At 42.2% G+C, this 17,740-nt stretch overlaps 1 protein-coding gene across 2 annotated transcripts in view; it reads right to left on the reverse strand.

The window, feature by feature from the left end:
• The window catches only part of TMEM255A (transmembrane protein 255A), a 62,754-nt gene that overhangs the window by 11,674 nt on the left and 33,340 nt on the right, over positions 1-17,740 (reverse strand). For both annotated transcript variants that reach the window (XM_053580922.1, XM_053580923.1), the window contains one exon: positions 15,670-15,832. In XM_053580922.1, the coding sequence (XP_053436897.1) occupies positions 15,670-15,832 (163 nt within the window). The remainder of the gene's footprint in view (positions 1-15,669; positions 15,833-17,740) is intronic.

The raw sequence follows: 17,740 nt of genomic DNA on the forward strand, positions 1-17,740 counted from the left end.
ACCCAGCTATTTTTAGAGATGGGGTCTCACTCTTGCTTAAGTTGGTCTTGAACTCCTGAGCTCAAACAATCCATCTGTCTCAGCCTCCCAAGTGCTGGCATTATAGGTGTGAGCCACCACGCCCAGCCATTTATGTGATTTTTTTTTTTTGCACAGCTTTTTTTGGCTGGGGCTGGGTTTGAACCCGCCACCTCCGGCATATGGGACTGGCGCTCTACCCCTCTGAGCCATAGGCGCCGCCCTATGTGATTTTTTTTAGAAACAAGATTTTAAAAGAAAATAAAATAAGATTCAAAATATAAAATATAAATCAGGTGGGGCACAGTGGCTCACATCTGTAATCCTAGCACTCTGGGATTAAGGAACAGGATTAGGCCTCCCTCCATGGTAGAGGAATGGAAAAAGCCACTGTTGGACAGGGGCCCATGGTGGTATGCTAGTGAGTTGCCATATCCTAGGATATGGAAGCCAAGGCAGGAAGATCCCTTGAGATCAGGAGTTCAAAACCAGCCTGAACAAGAGAAAGACCTCCATCTTCTAAAATTAGGCAGGCATTGTAGCAGGCACCTGTAGTGCCAGCTACTTGGGAGGCTGAGGCCGGAGGATCTCTTGAACCCAGAAGTTTGAGGTTGCTATGAGCTAGGCTGACACTTGGGCACTCTAACCTGGGCAACAGAGTGAGACTCTGTCTCAAAAAAAAAAAAAAAAAGAGAGAGAGAGAATATCAAATAAGTAAGACTAAACAGGCTACTGTTCTTGCCATGACAGAGTTTGCAAAAGTTGTGAAGATTCTTGGAGATTGCAACCTTCCTAAGTAGAGCTACCCTACAGATGTGAAAAGTATTGTTTTTCATCAGCCCTAGAGGCTAGAGGTGAAATCCTAGCAGTGCACAGAAGCCGTGAAAGACCAAGCAGAATATATTGATTGTTTCTTCTTTTTGTAAACAAAATACCCTGTTTCCCCGAAAATAAGACATCCTCCAAAAATAAGACCTACTTACAGGAAAGATAAGACGTCCCCTGAAAATAAGACCTAGCGCATCTTTGGGAGCACACCTTAAAATAAGACACTGTCTTATTTTCGGGGAAACAGGGTAGTATAGAAATAATTTTATATGCTTTTTATTATTATATAACATGGTGATGTGTGCCGTTCTTCAAGGATTAAAGATAATCTTGTCCAGGAGGGAGGCTCTGTTCTCAACAGGGTCAAAGAATTTCTAAAGGTGTTTCCCACTGCTCATTAGTTCCCAAATAAGACTATGCTTTGTACCACATGGGTAAAGGTGTAGGGTAAATGATTTTTCTATCTTCTATGTCACTGAATCCTCCATTTGTGTGGATATTCAAGAGCTGTCTGAAAAATCAAATCTGTCTTCTTTCTGGCACATATTTATGCCACATTAACAGAGAGCAGAAGCTTTCTCTCGAGTGATGAAAATGTGTAAGCAAGCTTTGGCAGTGGCATAGGCAACCACGTTAGGGCGTTGGCAAGAGAAACTCCCTTGCAGCAAGTTTCAACACAATTCTGCTCTCTTTCTTGGAGTGGGTTACTGTTTACATCTTTAGGAAGTTTGAAGAGCTATAATCCTCTGTCATTATAATGCAGCTCGCAGACACCCAGAGAAATGTTTGTCAGCCTCTCTAATGTGTGAGAGAGGGCTGTGATTTTGAGTATTCCAAGGGCTAGCTTGATTTACAGAGGAAGAACACTCAGAAAAGCCCCTTACCTCCCCACCAGAATTGTAAGAAGAAATTTCATTCCTGGAGAAGCATTAGAAATCATGTTCTCTTGGCCTTCTGTCAATTAAAAACACATTCTCCAGCTTTTGCAAAATGAAACCAGCTCTTCTATCTAAGTAAACTAAGCCTAACTATGGAGAAACAATCATGCCAGGTAAACTGTATCTATAAAAGTTTTCATGTCTTCAACAAGGCCAGAAGTCTAGGATAACATGGTAGAATCTCTGTAAGTTAAGTGCCCAAGGGACTGTAACAAACTGGCAAACATACAGAGGTGGTCAACATAAGGAACTAGGCATACTATATTGATAGGTACATGTGCATGTCCAATCTATGAAAATTAGGTCAACTTAAGGATTATGGTCAATGTAGGGAGTTGGTCAACTATGAAGGTCTACTGTATTTGAAAAGAAGTTGGCTATTATATAGAACAGTGGTTCTCAACCTGTGGGTTGTGACCCACAGGAACTGTATTAAAGGGTCACAGCATTAGGAAGGTTGAGAACCACTGATATAGAAAGAAGAAAGGGGAGCGGAGGCAAGATGGCCGACTGGAGCCAGCTTTCCACAGAGGTTCCCATCCAGAAGGAGAGTTAAAGGACAGAAGTTTAGCAAGTAAGCTGATGGTTTGGAGCTGATCCAAGAGAAAAGGTTGAAGAATGCACATCAACCCTGCTGAGGCGAGCTGCAACCCCAAGGAAACAAACAATAGGTACAAAATCCATTGCCAAGCAGACGGGAGTCCCCTCCCCCATGAGAATGGCTTGTAGCATACTTTCTACAAACAAGTGAGCAGAGTTCATATCTCCTCCTATTTTATCCAAGGGGTTCTGGTTTTTAGAGGGTCTCTCCCACTAAAAACCAGAAGAGAGACCCATGGGAGAGACCCTCTAAAAACCAGAACCCCTTCCCCAGAGAGGACCCACTAGTGCGCCATGGCACTCTCCCACCAGGCATAAAACTGTATATATTCTCTACCTGCAATTCTGAACTCCCAATACTCCCCTCCACTCTCACCCTGAGGTCTGGAAACTGTCCCCCATGGAATCCAGATTTTGGGGCATTTTCTCAAGAGGTGTGGACAAGGCATGGGCTATTGAATGTCTGTGCTGATTCTGTGGCATGGGTGTAAAGAGAGGACTGGACCAAGGGAGCCATATGGGAGAGGGAGAAGCAGTACCCTGAGGCACAGAGCAGCAGCGGCAGCAGTGGGAACAATAGGGCTCACACCCTTGGGGATACTTTGGAGAGATACTCCCCAACTGTCTTGGCAACCAGAGAAAGCCAGGCCTCTAATCCAGTGGCAGCCACTAGTGGAAAAGATCTGGGACAGAAACGCAGGCCCCATGAGCAAAGGGTATGCCTGAGGCAGTACCTGCCTGGGCAAAGTGTGGCGGGGACGGAGACTAGAATTCGCACACTCAGAGATGGCATACTCCCAGGGCAGGGATGAGTCATAAGTGCTGCTTTAGTGAGCCTAAGATGCACCTAGCTCCCCAGGGGATCATAGCTGAGACAAAAGCAGGCAGGGCAACAGCACCAGCCCAGGGAGAGGTAGGAACTGAGAGCTGAGTGTGAGCTCTAACTGTGCCCAACCCAACACAGAGTGCAGCAGAGACATCAGCTCTGGGCAGTGGCACAGGGCAGAGCTGAGTTGCAGTTTCAATTAACTCAAACAGCACCTGGCCCATTGGGAAATATAGCTGGGACAGAACAAATTTTGTGAAAATATGAGTGGCAGCAACATCAATTAGGGGCGGGGATGGAACTGAGTGAACTGCCCCAGCTTCCATTAAGCACATGAGGTCGTCAGACTTCAGCTCCCCCTGCCAGCTGGTGGCAGAGTGCGGTGGCCTAGCTGAAGGGACATAGATCTCCCTGTGACTCTGGCAGGTGCAAACCCCTGGAGCGTCTGCTCATTGGAGGGAACTGGGTCACAGCCCTGCAGGATTACCAGTGACTAGGTGTGACAGAGGTGCAAGGTGGGGAAGCAGGCATCAACATTCCTGGACGAATTCATTTGCTGGGTGGGTCCTTCTGACTCCACAGAGCAATGGAGCTAGTCATACTCGAGCTGCCAGCAGACCCCAGCGATCTAGTTGCTGGAGATCTTTTGAACTCTCCCACTTGAGACTGGGTGCTGACTGGGACGGTTGATTTGGAACTCTTGAACTGGGCCAATCACCCAAGGACTATCCAAAGTGGTACCCTGGGTGTGTGATAGGTTTGATTTTCCTTTTCCAGTTGTTGCCCATGAGGGGCATGGTGCCTTAGTTGTTGGTATTTCTCCACAGCTGAGACTTCAACCCAGAGTTACTGATTCACTAGGGCAGGACAGAGACCAGCTGAAAACAAGACAGAGCCGCTTAGCCCCACCACACCAAGCAGGTCCCCAGTGTCTCAGGCTGTAGCACTGTATGGGTCCTCTGCAAGGCTCTAGAGGAAACAGTACAGACACCAGTCCCAGCTCTTGGGCAAAGGGCTGGTTAATCACTACTCCAGGAGCCCCCAACCCAACTTCACCTTATCTGCTCATCTAGCCAAATGGTGTAAAATAATCATGGGGTGGGGCGGCGCCTGTGGCTCAGTGAGTAGGGCGCTGGCCCCATATGCCGAGGGTGGCGGGTTCAAACCCAGCCCCGGCCAAACTGCAACAGAAAAATAGCCGGGCGTTGTGGAGCACGCCTGTAGTCCCAGCTGCTCAGGAGGCTGAGGCAAGAGAATCGCGTAAGCCCAAGAGTTAGAGGTTGCTGTGAGCCGTGTGACGCCACGGCACTCTACCCAAGGGCGGTACAGTGAGACTCTGTCTCTACAAAAAAAACAAAACAAAACAATAATAATAATAATCATGGGGCGGAATCAGTGGAAAATATCCAGCAACATGAATAATCAGAGTAGATCAACTCTCCCAGGGAACGACGTGGCAGACACACCAGAAGATCCCATTCATAAACAAATGGATGAGATGTCAGAAATAGAATTCAGAATTTGGATTGTAAATAAGATTAATAAAATGGAGGTAAAGTTGAAGTTAGAAATTCAAAGAGCATTTCAAAAGTTGTCTCAAGAATTCCATGAATTCAAAGACAAAATCACCAAAGATTTTGACACAGTGAGACAAGAACTTGAAGCCCTCAAAGATCTGAGAAATACAGTAGAATCCCTCAGTAACAGAATGGAGCAGGCAGGAGAAAGGATTTCTGACATTGAAGATAAAACTTTTGAATACTCCCAAATGCTCAAAGAGGAAGAGAAGTGGAGAGCAAAAACGGATCATTCTCTCAGAGAGCTCTGGGATAATTTAAAAAAACTAATATTCGCCTTATAGAAATTCCTGAAGGCTATCTGGTTTCTTCAAAAGGCACAGATGCTCTTCTCCATGAGATAATCAAAGAGAACTTCCCGGATATGCCAAGAGATTCTGAAATTCAGAGAGCAGACAGTTTCAGAATCCCAGCATGACTCAACCCAAATGAGATGTCTCCCAGACACATTATAATTAATTTCACCAAAGTTAATATGAAGGAGAAAATTTTGCAAGCAGCTAGACCATAACCTATAAGGGGAAGAATATAAGAATGACTGCAGATCTCTCTGCTGAAAACTTTCAAGCTAGAAGAGGGTGCACATCAACTTTTAATCTCCTAAAATAAAATAACTTTCAACCCAGGATCCTGTATCCAGCTAAACTGAGTTTCATTTATGATGGAGAAATTAAATACTTTCATGATATTCACATGTTGAAGAAATTTTCCGTAACTAAACCAGCTCTTCAGGATATTCTCAGACCTATCCTCCATAATGACCAGTGCAATCTTCTACCACCGAAATAAACTGACTCAGAAACTTTTTGATCAAATTCCAACTTCCACAGTGGTGAAAGGATTAAATATGTCCACTGGACTTTTGAAAAACTCGATACCCAAAACTCTACCAGGCTTATCAATATTCTCAATTAATGTGAATGGCTTAAATTGTCCTCTGAAGAGGCACAGGTTGGCTGACTGGATACAAAAACTCAGGCCAGATATATGCTGCATACAAGAATCTCATCCTACCTTGAAAGATAAATATAGACTCAGGGTGAAGGGACGGTCATCTATATTTCAGGCAAATGGAAATCAGAAAAAAAAGCACGTGTTGCAATTCTATTTGCAGATACAATAGGCTTTAAACCAAAAAGTAAGGAAATATAAGGATGGTCACTTCATATTTGTTAAGGGTAACACTGAACATAATGAGATTTCAATTATTAACATTTATGCACCCAACCAGAATGTGCCTCAATTTATAAGAGAGACTCTAACACACGTGAGCAACTTGTTTTCCTCCAGCATCACAGAAGTCAGAGATTTTTACACTCCTTTGGCTTTATTGGATAGATCCTCCAATAAGAAACCAAGCAAAGAAATTTTAGACTTAAACTTAACCATTCAACAATTGGATTTAACAGACATCTGCAGAACATTTCATCCTAACAAAACTGAATACACATTCTTCTCATCAGCCCATGGAACATCCTCCAAAATTTATCACATCTTAGGTCACAAGTCTAACCTCAGCAAATTTAAAAGAATAGAAATTATTTCTTGCGTCTTCTTGGACCGTCATGGAATAAAGGTTGAACTCAGTAACAATAGGAATCTGCATACTCATACAAAAACATGGAAACTAAATAACCTTATGCTGAATTATAGCTACGTCATAGATGAGATTAAGAAGGAAATTACCTACATTCTTGAATAAAAAAAAAAAAGGAAGGAAATTACCAAATTTTTGGAACAAAACGATAATAAAGACACGAAATTATCTGAACCTCTGGGATACTGCAAAGGCAGTCCTAAGACGGAAATTTATAGCACTGCAAGCCTTCCTCAAGAGAACAGAAAGAGAGGACGTTAACAACTTAATGGGACATCTCAAGCAACTGGAAAAGGAAGAACATTCCAATCCCAAACCCAGCAGAAGAAAAGAAATAACCAAAATTAGAGCATAATTAAATGAATTTGAAAACAAAAGGATTATACAATAAACAGATCAATAAATCAAAAAGTTGGTTTTTATAAAAGGTCAATAAAACAGATAAACCTTTCGCTAATCTAACCAGGAAAAAAAGAGTAAAATCTTTAATTTCATCAATCAGAAATGGCAAAGATGAAATAACAACAGACTCCTCAGAAATTCAAAAAATCCTCAATGGGGCAGTGCCTGTGGCTTAGTCGGTAGGGCGCCGGCCCCATATACTGTGGGTGACGGGTTCAAACCCGGCCCCGGCCAAACTGCAACCAAAAAATAGCCGGGCATTGTGGCAGGCACCTGTAGTCCCAGCTACTCGGGAGGCTGAGGCAAGAGAATCGCTTAAGCCCAGAAGTTGGAGGTTGCTGTGAGCTGTGTGAGGCCACGGCACTCTACGGAGGGCCATAAAGTGAAACTTTGTCTCTACAAAAAAAAAAAAAAAATCCTCAATGAATACTACAAGAAACTCTATTCTCAGAAATATGAAAATTTGAAGGAAATAGACCAATAATTGGAAGCACGCCACCTTCTTAGACTTAGCCAGAAAGAAGTGGAAAGGTTGAACAGGCCTATATCAAGTTCTGAAATCGGATCAACTATACAAAATCTCCCTAAAAAGAAAAGCCCAGGACCAGATAGCTTTGCATCAGAATTCTACCAAACCTTTAAAGAGGAACTAGTACCTATAGTACTTAGCCTTTTCCAAAATATAGAAAAAGAAGGAATACTACCCAACACATTCTATGAAGCAAACATCACCTTGATCCTCAAACCAGGAAAAGACGCAACAAGAAAAGAAAATTATAGACCAATATCACTAATGAATATTGATGCAAAAATATTCAACAAGATCCTAGCAAACAGAATCCAGCAACACATCAAACAAATTATACACCATGATCAAGTGGGTTTTATCCCAGGGTCTCAAGGCTGGTTCAATATAAGTAAATGTATAAATATAATTCATCACATAAACAAATTAAAAAACAAAGACCATATGATTCTCTCAATTGATGCAGAAAAAGCTTTTGATAATATCCAGCATCCTTTCATGATCAGAACACTTAAGAAAATTGGTATAGGCGGCGCCTGTGGCTCAGTGAGTAGGGTGCCAGCCCCATATGCCGAGGGTAGCGGGTTCGGACCCGGCCCCGGCCAAACTGCAACAAAAAAATAGCCGGGCGTTGTGGCGAGCACCTGTAGTCCCAGCTGCTCGGGAGGCTGAGGCAAGAGAATCGCGTAAGCCCAAGAGTTAGAGGTTGCTGTGAGCCGTGTGACGCCACGGCACCCTACCCGAGGGCGGTACAGTGAGACTCTGTCTCTACAAAAAAAAAAAAAAAAAGAAAATTGGTATAGAAGGGATATTTCTTAAACTGATAGAGGCAATCTATAGCAAACCCACAGCCAATATCATACTGAATGGAGTTAAATTGAAATCTTTTCCACTCAGATCAGGAACCAGGCAAGGTTGCCCATTGTCTCCACTGCTTTTTAACATTGTAATGGAAGTTTTAGCCATCGCTATTAAACAAGAAAGGGTGATCAAGGGTATCCATATGGGGTCAGAGGAGATCAAACTTTAGCTCTTCACAGATAATATGATTGTATATCTGGAAAACACCAGGGGTTCTACTACAAAACTCTTAGAAGTGATCAAGGAATACAGCAGCGTCTCAGGTTACAAAATCAACACCCATAAATCCGTACCCTTTATATATACCACTAATAGTCAAGCTGAAAAAACAGTCAAGGACTCTATTTCTTTCACAGTAGTGCTAAAGAAAATGAAATATTTGGGAGTTTACCGAACAATGGACATGAAGGATCTCTATAAAAATATATTTTTTAAAAGTATATATAGAAAGAAATACAGAGGAAAACATGTGAGGAGGATTGAATGAGCATAGGAAAGCCACTGAAAAGAAGAGAGTCAAAGGTAGAGGATATAGAAAAAAATGGACAGAGCAACAAGAGAGAAAAAGGAAAAAAGATAGTGGATGGACTGAAGAGTTGGGCAGGGACTGGGCAAAAGTGATAGCCCAAAATAATTGGTTTGGTTGTACTTTATTTATTTCTTTTTCTTTTTTTTTTTTATTAAATCATAGCTGTGTACATTGATATGATCATGGGGCATCATTCACTAGTTTCACAGACCGTTTACCAAGTTTCACATATTTTGGTTGTACTTTAAACCAATAACCTGATTTTACAATAAATTTGGGCTCTGTCCTTATTCGTGTGCACATATAGAAGTGTGTGTATGTGTGTGTGTGTGTATTTCTGTTAAAATTCTGGAGCTTAAGTTGTGAGACCCTTATTATTGATCAGTAGCATTCTAAGCTCTAGTAAAACAAAAGGTTACTAGGTAGCACAGGAAATGGTGGAAGCAATCTTGCCTGGACAAAACTGAGTCTATTTTGAGACAATGATTGTGGACTTTGGAAAGAATGCCACTTTTATTCCTTTCCAGTTTACTCCAAACCAGAGACACCAATTATGAGAAAATGGCAAGATATATTCACTTTTTAAAGATTTAGCTCAAATCTTCCTACCTTTGGTCAACACTTTGTTAGACATTACTTTATAGATCTTTTTTCACCAAGTACCTATGGGCAGGGAATGAAAACATTATTTTTCCTTTCAAGTCTTGCAACTGTGGAAATGGTGTCTTCTAGCTGATTCTGTTGAAGGCTGCCAGCTCACAGCTCTTGGCTCCTGTCACCACTCCCTAGAAATGGCTTCCATTAGCTAGCAGCCCTGGGCTTCCCTATAGACCCCAGGGCACTCTACTTAGAGGGAAGGCACACCTCTAGTTACCAACCATATTTGAACCTAGGCCATTGATTCTACTTAAGGTCACCTTTCTATATGATGTTTTTATTTTAATAAAGTGATCTAAGTAATGGTTCCTCCTTGGGGTCCCCATCTATATCCCTGCCAGTGTTCTCTCATCTCGTGAATCAAATATCTCCTCCCCTGCTCTTTGCTTTCATTTTTCTTTTTCTTTCTTTATTTTTTTTGTAGAGACTGAGTCTCACTTTATGTCCCTCTGTAGAGTGCCGTGGCCTCACACAGCTCACAGCAACCTCCAACTCCTGGGCTTAAGCGATTCTCTTGCCTCAGCCTCCCAAGCAGCTGGGACTACAGGTGCCCGCCACAAAGCCCGGCTATTTTTTGGTTGCAGTTTGGCCGGGGCCAGGTTTGAACCCGCCACCCTCGGTATATGGAGCCGGCGCCTTACCGAATGAGCCACAGGCGCCGCCCGTCATTTTTCTTTTTCTTCACTGGTCCTTGATAGAGTTCCTAGGCTGGCATTTGGTAATGCTGACTCCTTCCTTTGCTTTCCTTCTTTACTGTTTACAAAGTTCCCAACAGTTGGAAATAACTTGCTTATTTATTATTATTATTTATAAATATTATAAATAAATATTATTATTATAATAATAATAATAATATTATTTATTATTATTATTTAATTAAAGCAACTAAGCAATGGAGGTAATGTCTGTTAAAACATTTGTAGAAGAACCAGAAAGGGCTATCCAAATGTTAGTCTGGGGCAGCTGGGATGAAGTAGAAAGAGCAAAGGCTCTCCCTGGCATCTGACACATCTGGGCTCCAGTCCCAGTTCTGTGACTTGCTCTAGGGAAGTCACTTGACTCCTTTTGGTTCGTTTCCTCACCTGTTAAACAGGGGCAGTAATACCTACTTCATGAGGTAGTAATAGTGAAGACAGAAGAAAGTAATTGTGCAAAAGCACTTTTTAGAGATAAAGGCCCATCCTGCATCTATCAGGATAAACCATCAAAAAATCCCTTTTTCCTCTAGAGATCAAAGATAACAGTGAAATTAAGAATCCAAAACTAAACTTACATGTCTGTGGTTAACTGATTTTTGACAAGAGTCCAAATCATCATAAAATGGTGAAATAGTCCCTTCAACTTTAAAATGTGCTGGGAAAACTGCAAATATATATGAAAAAAATTAAGCTAGACTTTTATTTATTACAAAAAAAAGAATCAAAGGTCTAAATGTAAGAGCTAAAACTATAAAACTCTTAGAAAAGAACATAGGGAAAAATCTTCATGACTTTGCACTTGGCAATAGATTTTTAGATATAACACCAAATGCACAAGCAACAAAAGAGAAAATAGACAAATTGGACTTCATCAAAATTTAGAACTTTCATGCTTCAAAGGAAATTATCAAGAAAGTGAAAAGACAATTCATAGAATGGTAGAAAATATTTGCAAATCACATCTTTGATAAGGGTCTAGTATTCACTGTATATAAAAAATTCTTACAACTCAAAAACAACAAAAACTTGCTTGAAAATAGGCAAAGAGCCAGACACAGAGGGGAGGATTACTTGTGCTTAAGCTCAGGAATTGGAGATCAGCCTGAGCAAGAGTGAGAACTCATCTCTACTAAAAATAGAAGAATTAGCTGAGCATGGTGGTATGTGCCTGTAGCACCAGCTACTTGGAAGGCTGAGGTGGGAAAATCACCTGAATCCAGGAGTTTGCAGTTACTGTGAGCTAAACTGACACCATGGCACTCTAGGGAGGGGCAACAGAGTGAGATTCTGTCTCAAAAAAAAGAAAGAAAGAAAGAAAGAGACAGAGAGAGAGAGAGAGAAAGAAAGAAAGAAAGAAAGAAAGAAAGAAAGAAAGAAAGAAAGAAAGAAAGAAAGAAAGAAAGAAAGAAAGAAAGAAAGAAAGAAAGAAAGAAAGAAAGAAAGAAAGAAAGAAAGAAAGAAAGAAAGAAAAAACTGGCAAAGCACTCGAATAGATATTTCTCCAAAGAAGATATGCAAATTGCCCACAAGCACATGAAAAGATGCCCAACATCACTGGTCATTAGGGAGATGCATGTAAAAACAGTGAGGTACTATTTTGTACCCACCAGAATAGCTATATATATATTTTTAAAAAGTGTTGGTGGGGACGAGGAGAAATTGGAACCCTTGTATGCTGTTGGCAGGAGCGTAAAATGACACAGCTGCTGTGGAAAACAATTTGGAAGTCTCTCAAAAAGTTAAACATAGAATTACCACATGACCCAGCAATTTTACCAATATGTGTATACCCAAAAGAACTGGAAACATAGTCAAACAAATACTTGTATTCAAATGTTCACAGCAGCATTATTCTCAATAGCCAAAATGTGTAAATAACCCAAATGTCCTTAGTGGATAAAAAGATAAACACGGTGTGGTATATCCATACAATGGAATATTATTCAGCCATAAAGAAATAAACACTGGGGCAGTGCCTGTGGCTCAAAGGGATAGGGCGCCAGTCCCATATGCCAGAGGTGGCGGGTTCAAACCCAGCCCTGGCCAAAACCCACAAAAAAAAAAAAAAAAAAAAAAAAAAAAAGAAAGAAACACTGATATACCAGACAGACAATTAAGTTTGTGAACTCATCCTAGAAAATGTGGTACATACCTCATTGCTGAGTATCACTACAGTCACATTTGATGTACTCCCCTTGGGAAGACATGGACAGACACCAGAACCTAGTCCATCCTTCAAAGCAATGTTGGACCTCTTTTTCTGGAAGGGCCATAAGCGCTGTTATCATATGAGCTCTGACAAGTTCACAAACTCATCCTAGACAAACTGCTTTGAAGGGTGGACTAGGTGCTGCATTAGTCCATAGCTTTCCAAGGGGAGTACTTCTGATGCAGGTTCCACCACTCAAGGCTGGACATGGACCCCATGTTCTGGGCTAAGCAAGCTGAATAATTAGTTTGATCAGAGACCCTAAATAAGAGAAACGGTTTGAGCAAGTGTTCCTACTAAGCTACCACTCCCAGGGCACAGAATACACCCTAAAAAAGACACAAGGGCAGTTTTAAAATTAAGTTCTGCCCACAGGCCCTTGGCACAAAACAGTTGTGACCTATTTTGGAAATATTTTCCATCTCCCCAAACCCTCCTGCCCACAGGATAGGAAAAGCTGCATATAACCCCCTAGATGGAAGGCCCCTCTGCTGCATTGGAGGCTTTATCTACCTTTTCTTCTTATGTATCAATAAAATCTATCCTTTTGCTTACTTGTGGCCCATGGATTCATTCTTTGAATCTCTGAGACCAGAACACGGCAGAGAGAGAGATTCTGGTTACACTCTGACGGTGACTGTAGTGATATTCAGCAATGAGGTATGTAGCACTTTTCTAGGACAAGTTCGTGGACTTAATTGTCATACTTCCTATATTATGATTTAGATGGATCTTTAAAAATTATGATGAGCAAAAGAAGCCAGACACAGATGCTCACATAGTATATGATTCTATTCGCATGAAATATCCAGAACTGATAAATCCACAGGAACAGCCAACAGATTAGTGGTTGCTGAGGGATCTGGGAAAGGAGGTTGAATGGGGAGTGACTATGTAGTAGGCCCCAATTTCAGGTTATGAAAAAGTTCTGGAACTAGCCAGAGGCGGTGATTGCACAACACTGCGAACATACTAAATGCCACTGGATTGTACACTTTGATGGTTAATTCTGTGTTTGTGACTTCCACTTTAAGTTTTTTACAAATAAGGGGCACAGTGAGGGCAAATGGGTCAGAAGCGATGGCTAAAAGCTTAGCAGGGCTGTATTCCTTAGCACACCACCTTCCCATTCTGCCTTTCTTTCCAACTTCCAGAAATTACCTGAAGAAAGACATGCACCCAGCCACCTTCTCTATCTTCCCCCAGACGATCCAAATCCTCCAAATCCCAATTCCTTCTGTCACCATCGAAAAGGATCTTTTCAAATTCTTCATACTGAGAGTTTAGTAACTTAAGATACTAACTCCTCTGTGGCATATTAGCCTTTTTCTTTGTTTAATATATATATTTTCAAAGTGGAAAGTAAAGAATCAAAAATGACAGAAGTTTCAGCACTGTGACCCACAGTAGAGTAAAACTGCAGGAACCCCCACAGGGCCTACCAAGTCGCGACCACCTGAAACCTCTGGGGACAATTTAGAGAGCTCTTAATATCTGTCCCGGGGTCCATTCTCAACTCACCAACCCAGGGAGCTTCTCTTCCAGCCAGAGCTGCTCAGATTCTACACAAAGCCTCTACTTTCACCTGCCCCCTGGGGAAAGTCTCTAAGAACAAAGAGCATTCTTTTCTCCAAAGAAGCCAAGAAACAGCTTTTCCTAGCTCTCTCACCTACAAGCTCCCTCAGGCCCAAACTTACAGGAAATCCTTCTCCCTCTTAGAGCCCCACCTATGTTGACTACTCCTTAGTGCTTGGACTTTCTGGAGTTGGGGAGGGGAGCAGGGATGAGAAATGTGTGTATGAATGAGGGAGGGGAAAAAAGGGAGAAACTGCTCAGCACCGTAAGCACAGTGGCCGAGGCTGGTGGGTTCAAACTCGGCCCAGGCCAGCTAAAACAATGACAACTGCAGCGAAATATAGCCAGGCCTTGTAGCGGGTGCCTGTAGTCCCAGCTACTTGGGAGGCTGAGGCAAGAGAATCGCTTAAGCCCAGGAGTTTGAGGTTGCTGTGAGCTGTGATGCCACAGCACTCTCCCGAGGGTGACATAGTGAGAATCTGTCTCAAAAAAAATAAAAAAGGAGAAAGATGAACAGACTGGGGACAGCAGGAAAGGATTTCTGTTGACTTAGGGTCACTAGCAGGAATGCTCAGCACTTTCAGTCGGCCCAGCCATGCCGGGGAGTTGCTGCCTCAAAGTACAGAGTTTTTTCTTTTCCCTTGTCCCACCTCACTTTCATTTCCCATCACCCATCCTTTTGATGGTCTAGGATCAAATTACAAACTGCCTTTCCAGTCCCTATCCTTCAGAAACCCCAAAACTGGGCAGAAAGAGCCAAGGCCTTAGGCGCCATCTGCCTCATTTCTGAGGTCAAAGGAAAGCCCCTTTTAGGCACAAAATAATTCCCTAACTATGCATGGGATATTCCTTTAAAGCAGTGGTTCTCAACCTTCCTAATGCTGTGGTCCTTTAATACAGTTCCTGTGTGTGGGTCACGACCCACAGGTTGAGAACCCCTGCTTTAAAGCAATGGTTCTCACTCCTGGGAGCTTAAAAAAAAAAATTGATGCCTGGGCTTCAGTTTAGACCAATTTGATCAAAATCTCTGGAGGGAGGGTCCAGGTATCTGGCTTATTGTTTTTGTTTGTTAGCACTTCAGGTGATTCTTATATGAAGCCAGGTTGCTCACCATAGCTCAAAAGCAAATAAATACTTAGAAACCCTTTAAAAGCAAAAGAAGGAAGGCTCCTACTATTCTGGAACACCTACCTACTGGGTGCTGAGTCCTGGTGTGCCTTTGCAGACACACACAGATAGGGAAAGGCTTTGGAAGAAAGGAATGGGAAAGTGGGAGGCTGAGGTTGAGGCTGAAGTTGAAAGCAAGACCTGGCAGCTTAGCCTAGGGCTGAACTCCTCAAATGCAAAAAGAGGGGAGATGTTCTTTCTGGAGAAACTCCAGGATGTAATTCCTGGAGAGGAGATTACTCTTACCTATGGCTAAAATGACCTTTCCTCCCATGTCTCCCAAAATCAGTTAGGAGGAAAACTCCCTCCCCCCAAATTTCTGCTAAATGTATGTGTGAGGGAGGTGTAGGAGGTATGAAAGGCTATGTTTACATAACCAGTGTGAATGGGGGGTACTGAGAACATTCCTCCTTCCCCCCACCTCACTCCTAGAATGTTCCTCAAGAACATAGGTAATTTACGTTAACAAGAAGTGTTTGCAGACTGATGACATAATCTGGCTCCTTCAACTTGAGCTGTCTTTAAGGCAGTTATATTCTAGAAGCAATTACTTCTGATTCTTTCCTTCAAAATATAGGTGCCTATTTCCCCCAACCTCTTAGCCCTGCCTCCTACCCACTACAGGGGCCACGGTGAAGTGGAAAGACATTTCCTTCCTTACCATGTCCTTAAAGCCTCCAAGCACAGCAGCAGTGATGATTCCCAGGAACAGGCCGACAATGTTGAGGATGGTGGCAGACCAGAGCAGGTGGTAGAGGTGGATGATATCCTGGCAACTGCTGACATCGATGTATTCATAGTACCCACCTGTGATCTCCACCCGGCTGGCCAGGGAGGAACACGCTCCAGTTAGTCCCCAGGGAGTAGACTGTTCCTCCCCCAAACCTCCAGGGATTGGACTACCATACAGATCAACAGAGACAGATGGGCAGATGAGAAACTGTCATAAGGGCCATCATAATCATGAACTTGAGGAGCAAGTGTGATTGATGTTTATGGAAAAAAATACTATCTGCTAGAGAAACACCTATAACCTCACTAACACTAATCCTAGATAACATTTTTTGACACTTGCTATGGACTAGGCATAGCGCTAAGCATTTTTACATGTGTGAATTGATTAAATCTGTGAGGTCCAATGTGATAGCTACTAGCTACATGTGGCTATTTAAATTTAAAGTAAAATTAAAAATTCAGTTTATTAAGCAGGGCGTGGTGGCTCACACCTGTAACCCAGCAGTCTGGGAAGCTGAGGCGGGTGGATTACCTGAGCTCACAGGTTCCAGACCATTCTGAGCCAGAGCAAGACCTCATTTCTAAACATAGCCAGGTGTTGTAGCAGCACCTGTAGTCTCAGCTACTACTGCGGAAGCTGAGGCAAGAGAATTGCTTGAGTCCAGGAGTTTGAGGTTGCTGTGAGCTATGACTCCACGGTACTCTACCAAGGGTGACAAAGTAAGACTCTGTCTCAAAAAAAAAAAAAAATTCAGTTTATCAGTCTCATCAGCCACACTTCAAGTGCTTGATGGCCACATATGACTAGTGCTTACTGTACTGGACAGAGAAACACTTTCTATAGAACATTTCCATCATCACAGAGTCTATTAGACAGCGCTGCAAATCCTGACAATATTCTATGAGGTAGGAACTATGGCTTTTCCCATGTTACAGATGAAGAAAGTAAAGCACAGAGAGATTAAGGAACTTGCCCAAGTCATAAGTGGTAAAATTGGGATCTGAATTCAGTCTTCAAAGGTGTCTCCCCTCTCAAAACAAAACAAAATAAAAATGTCCTGGTAAAGAATTAAAGCTGAGTTGCTGCACCAAACCTGAATATGACCTCCTTTGGGAGGCCTTTTCTGACGACCACTTTGTCCAGAGACATCGCTCCGTCAGCCCAGTCACTCACCTTACCTGCTATGGACTGAATTGTGTCCTTCAAAATTCTTATGTTGAAGTCCTAACCCCCAATGCGACTATATGTGTAGATAGGGTGATTAGAAGATAATTATTTTTTTTTTTTTTTAATAGAGACAGAGTTTCACTTTATCGCCCTCGGTAGAGTACCATGGCGTCACATGGCTCACAGCAACCTCCAACTCCTGGGCTTAAGCAATTCTCTTGCCTCAGCCTCCCGAGTAGCTGGGACTACAGGCGCCCACCAGAACACCTGGCTATTTTTTGGTTGCAATTTGGCTGGGGCCAGGTTTGAACCCGCTGCCCAAGATAATTAAATTTAAATGAGGTTATGAAAGTGGTATCCGAATCCAACAGGATTGGTGGTGCAAATTAGTTTACAAATTGGCCACTGGAATTGATAATGAATCTAAAACATTATGGTTCTGAAAATTAAAGTTACACCACACACCCTGGCATCAGGATGGTTATTATATGAGACTCCTCTGCTATTGCTATGAGAACATCAAAAATGAAAAGGAAAAAAAAAATAAAAGGTTAATCTCCAAAATGAATAAACGAGAGTTATTCGTGTAAGAAAAGACCTGTAAGCTTTACAGATGAATTTATCACTGGATTTTTTTAAATCAGTATTTCCCTAAGGAATTGAAATCAATGTGGTTATAGGACAGACTGCATCAGAGTCACCTGTGGTCATGACTTTGTACGCCTACCTGTATGTGTCAGTGTGTTATTTGTGTGTGCCCGTGGGTGTCTCTGTGTATCTCTGTGTATGTACATATGTCTTTGAGAGTCCAGAATGCTGATTTCTAGGC

This window comes from Nycticebus coucang, chromosome X (genome assembly GCF_027406575.1).
Source record: "Nycticebus coucang isolate mNycCou1 chromosome X, mNycCou1.pri, whole genome shotgun sequence".
Taxonomy (NCBI): domain Eukaryota; kingdom Metazoa; phylum Chordata; class Mammalia; order Primates; family Lorisidae; genus Nycticebus; species Nycticebus coucang.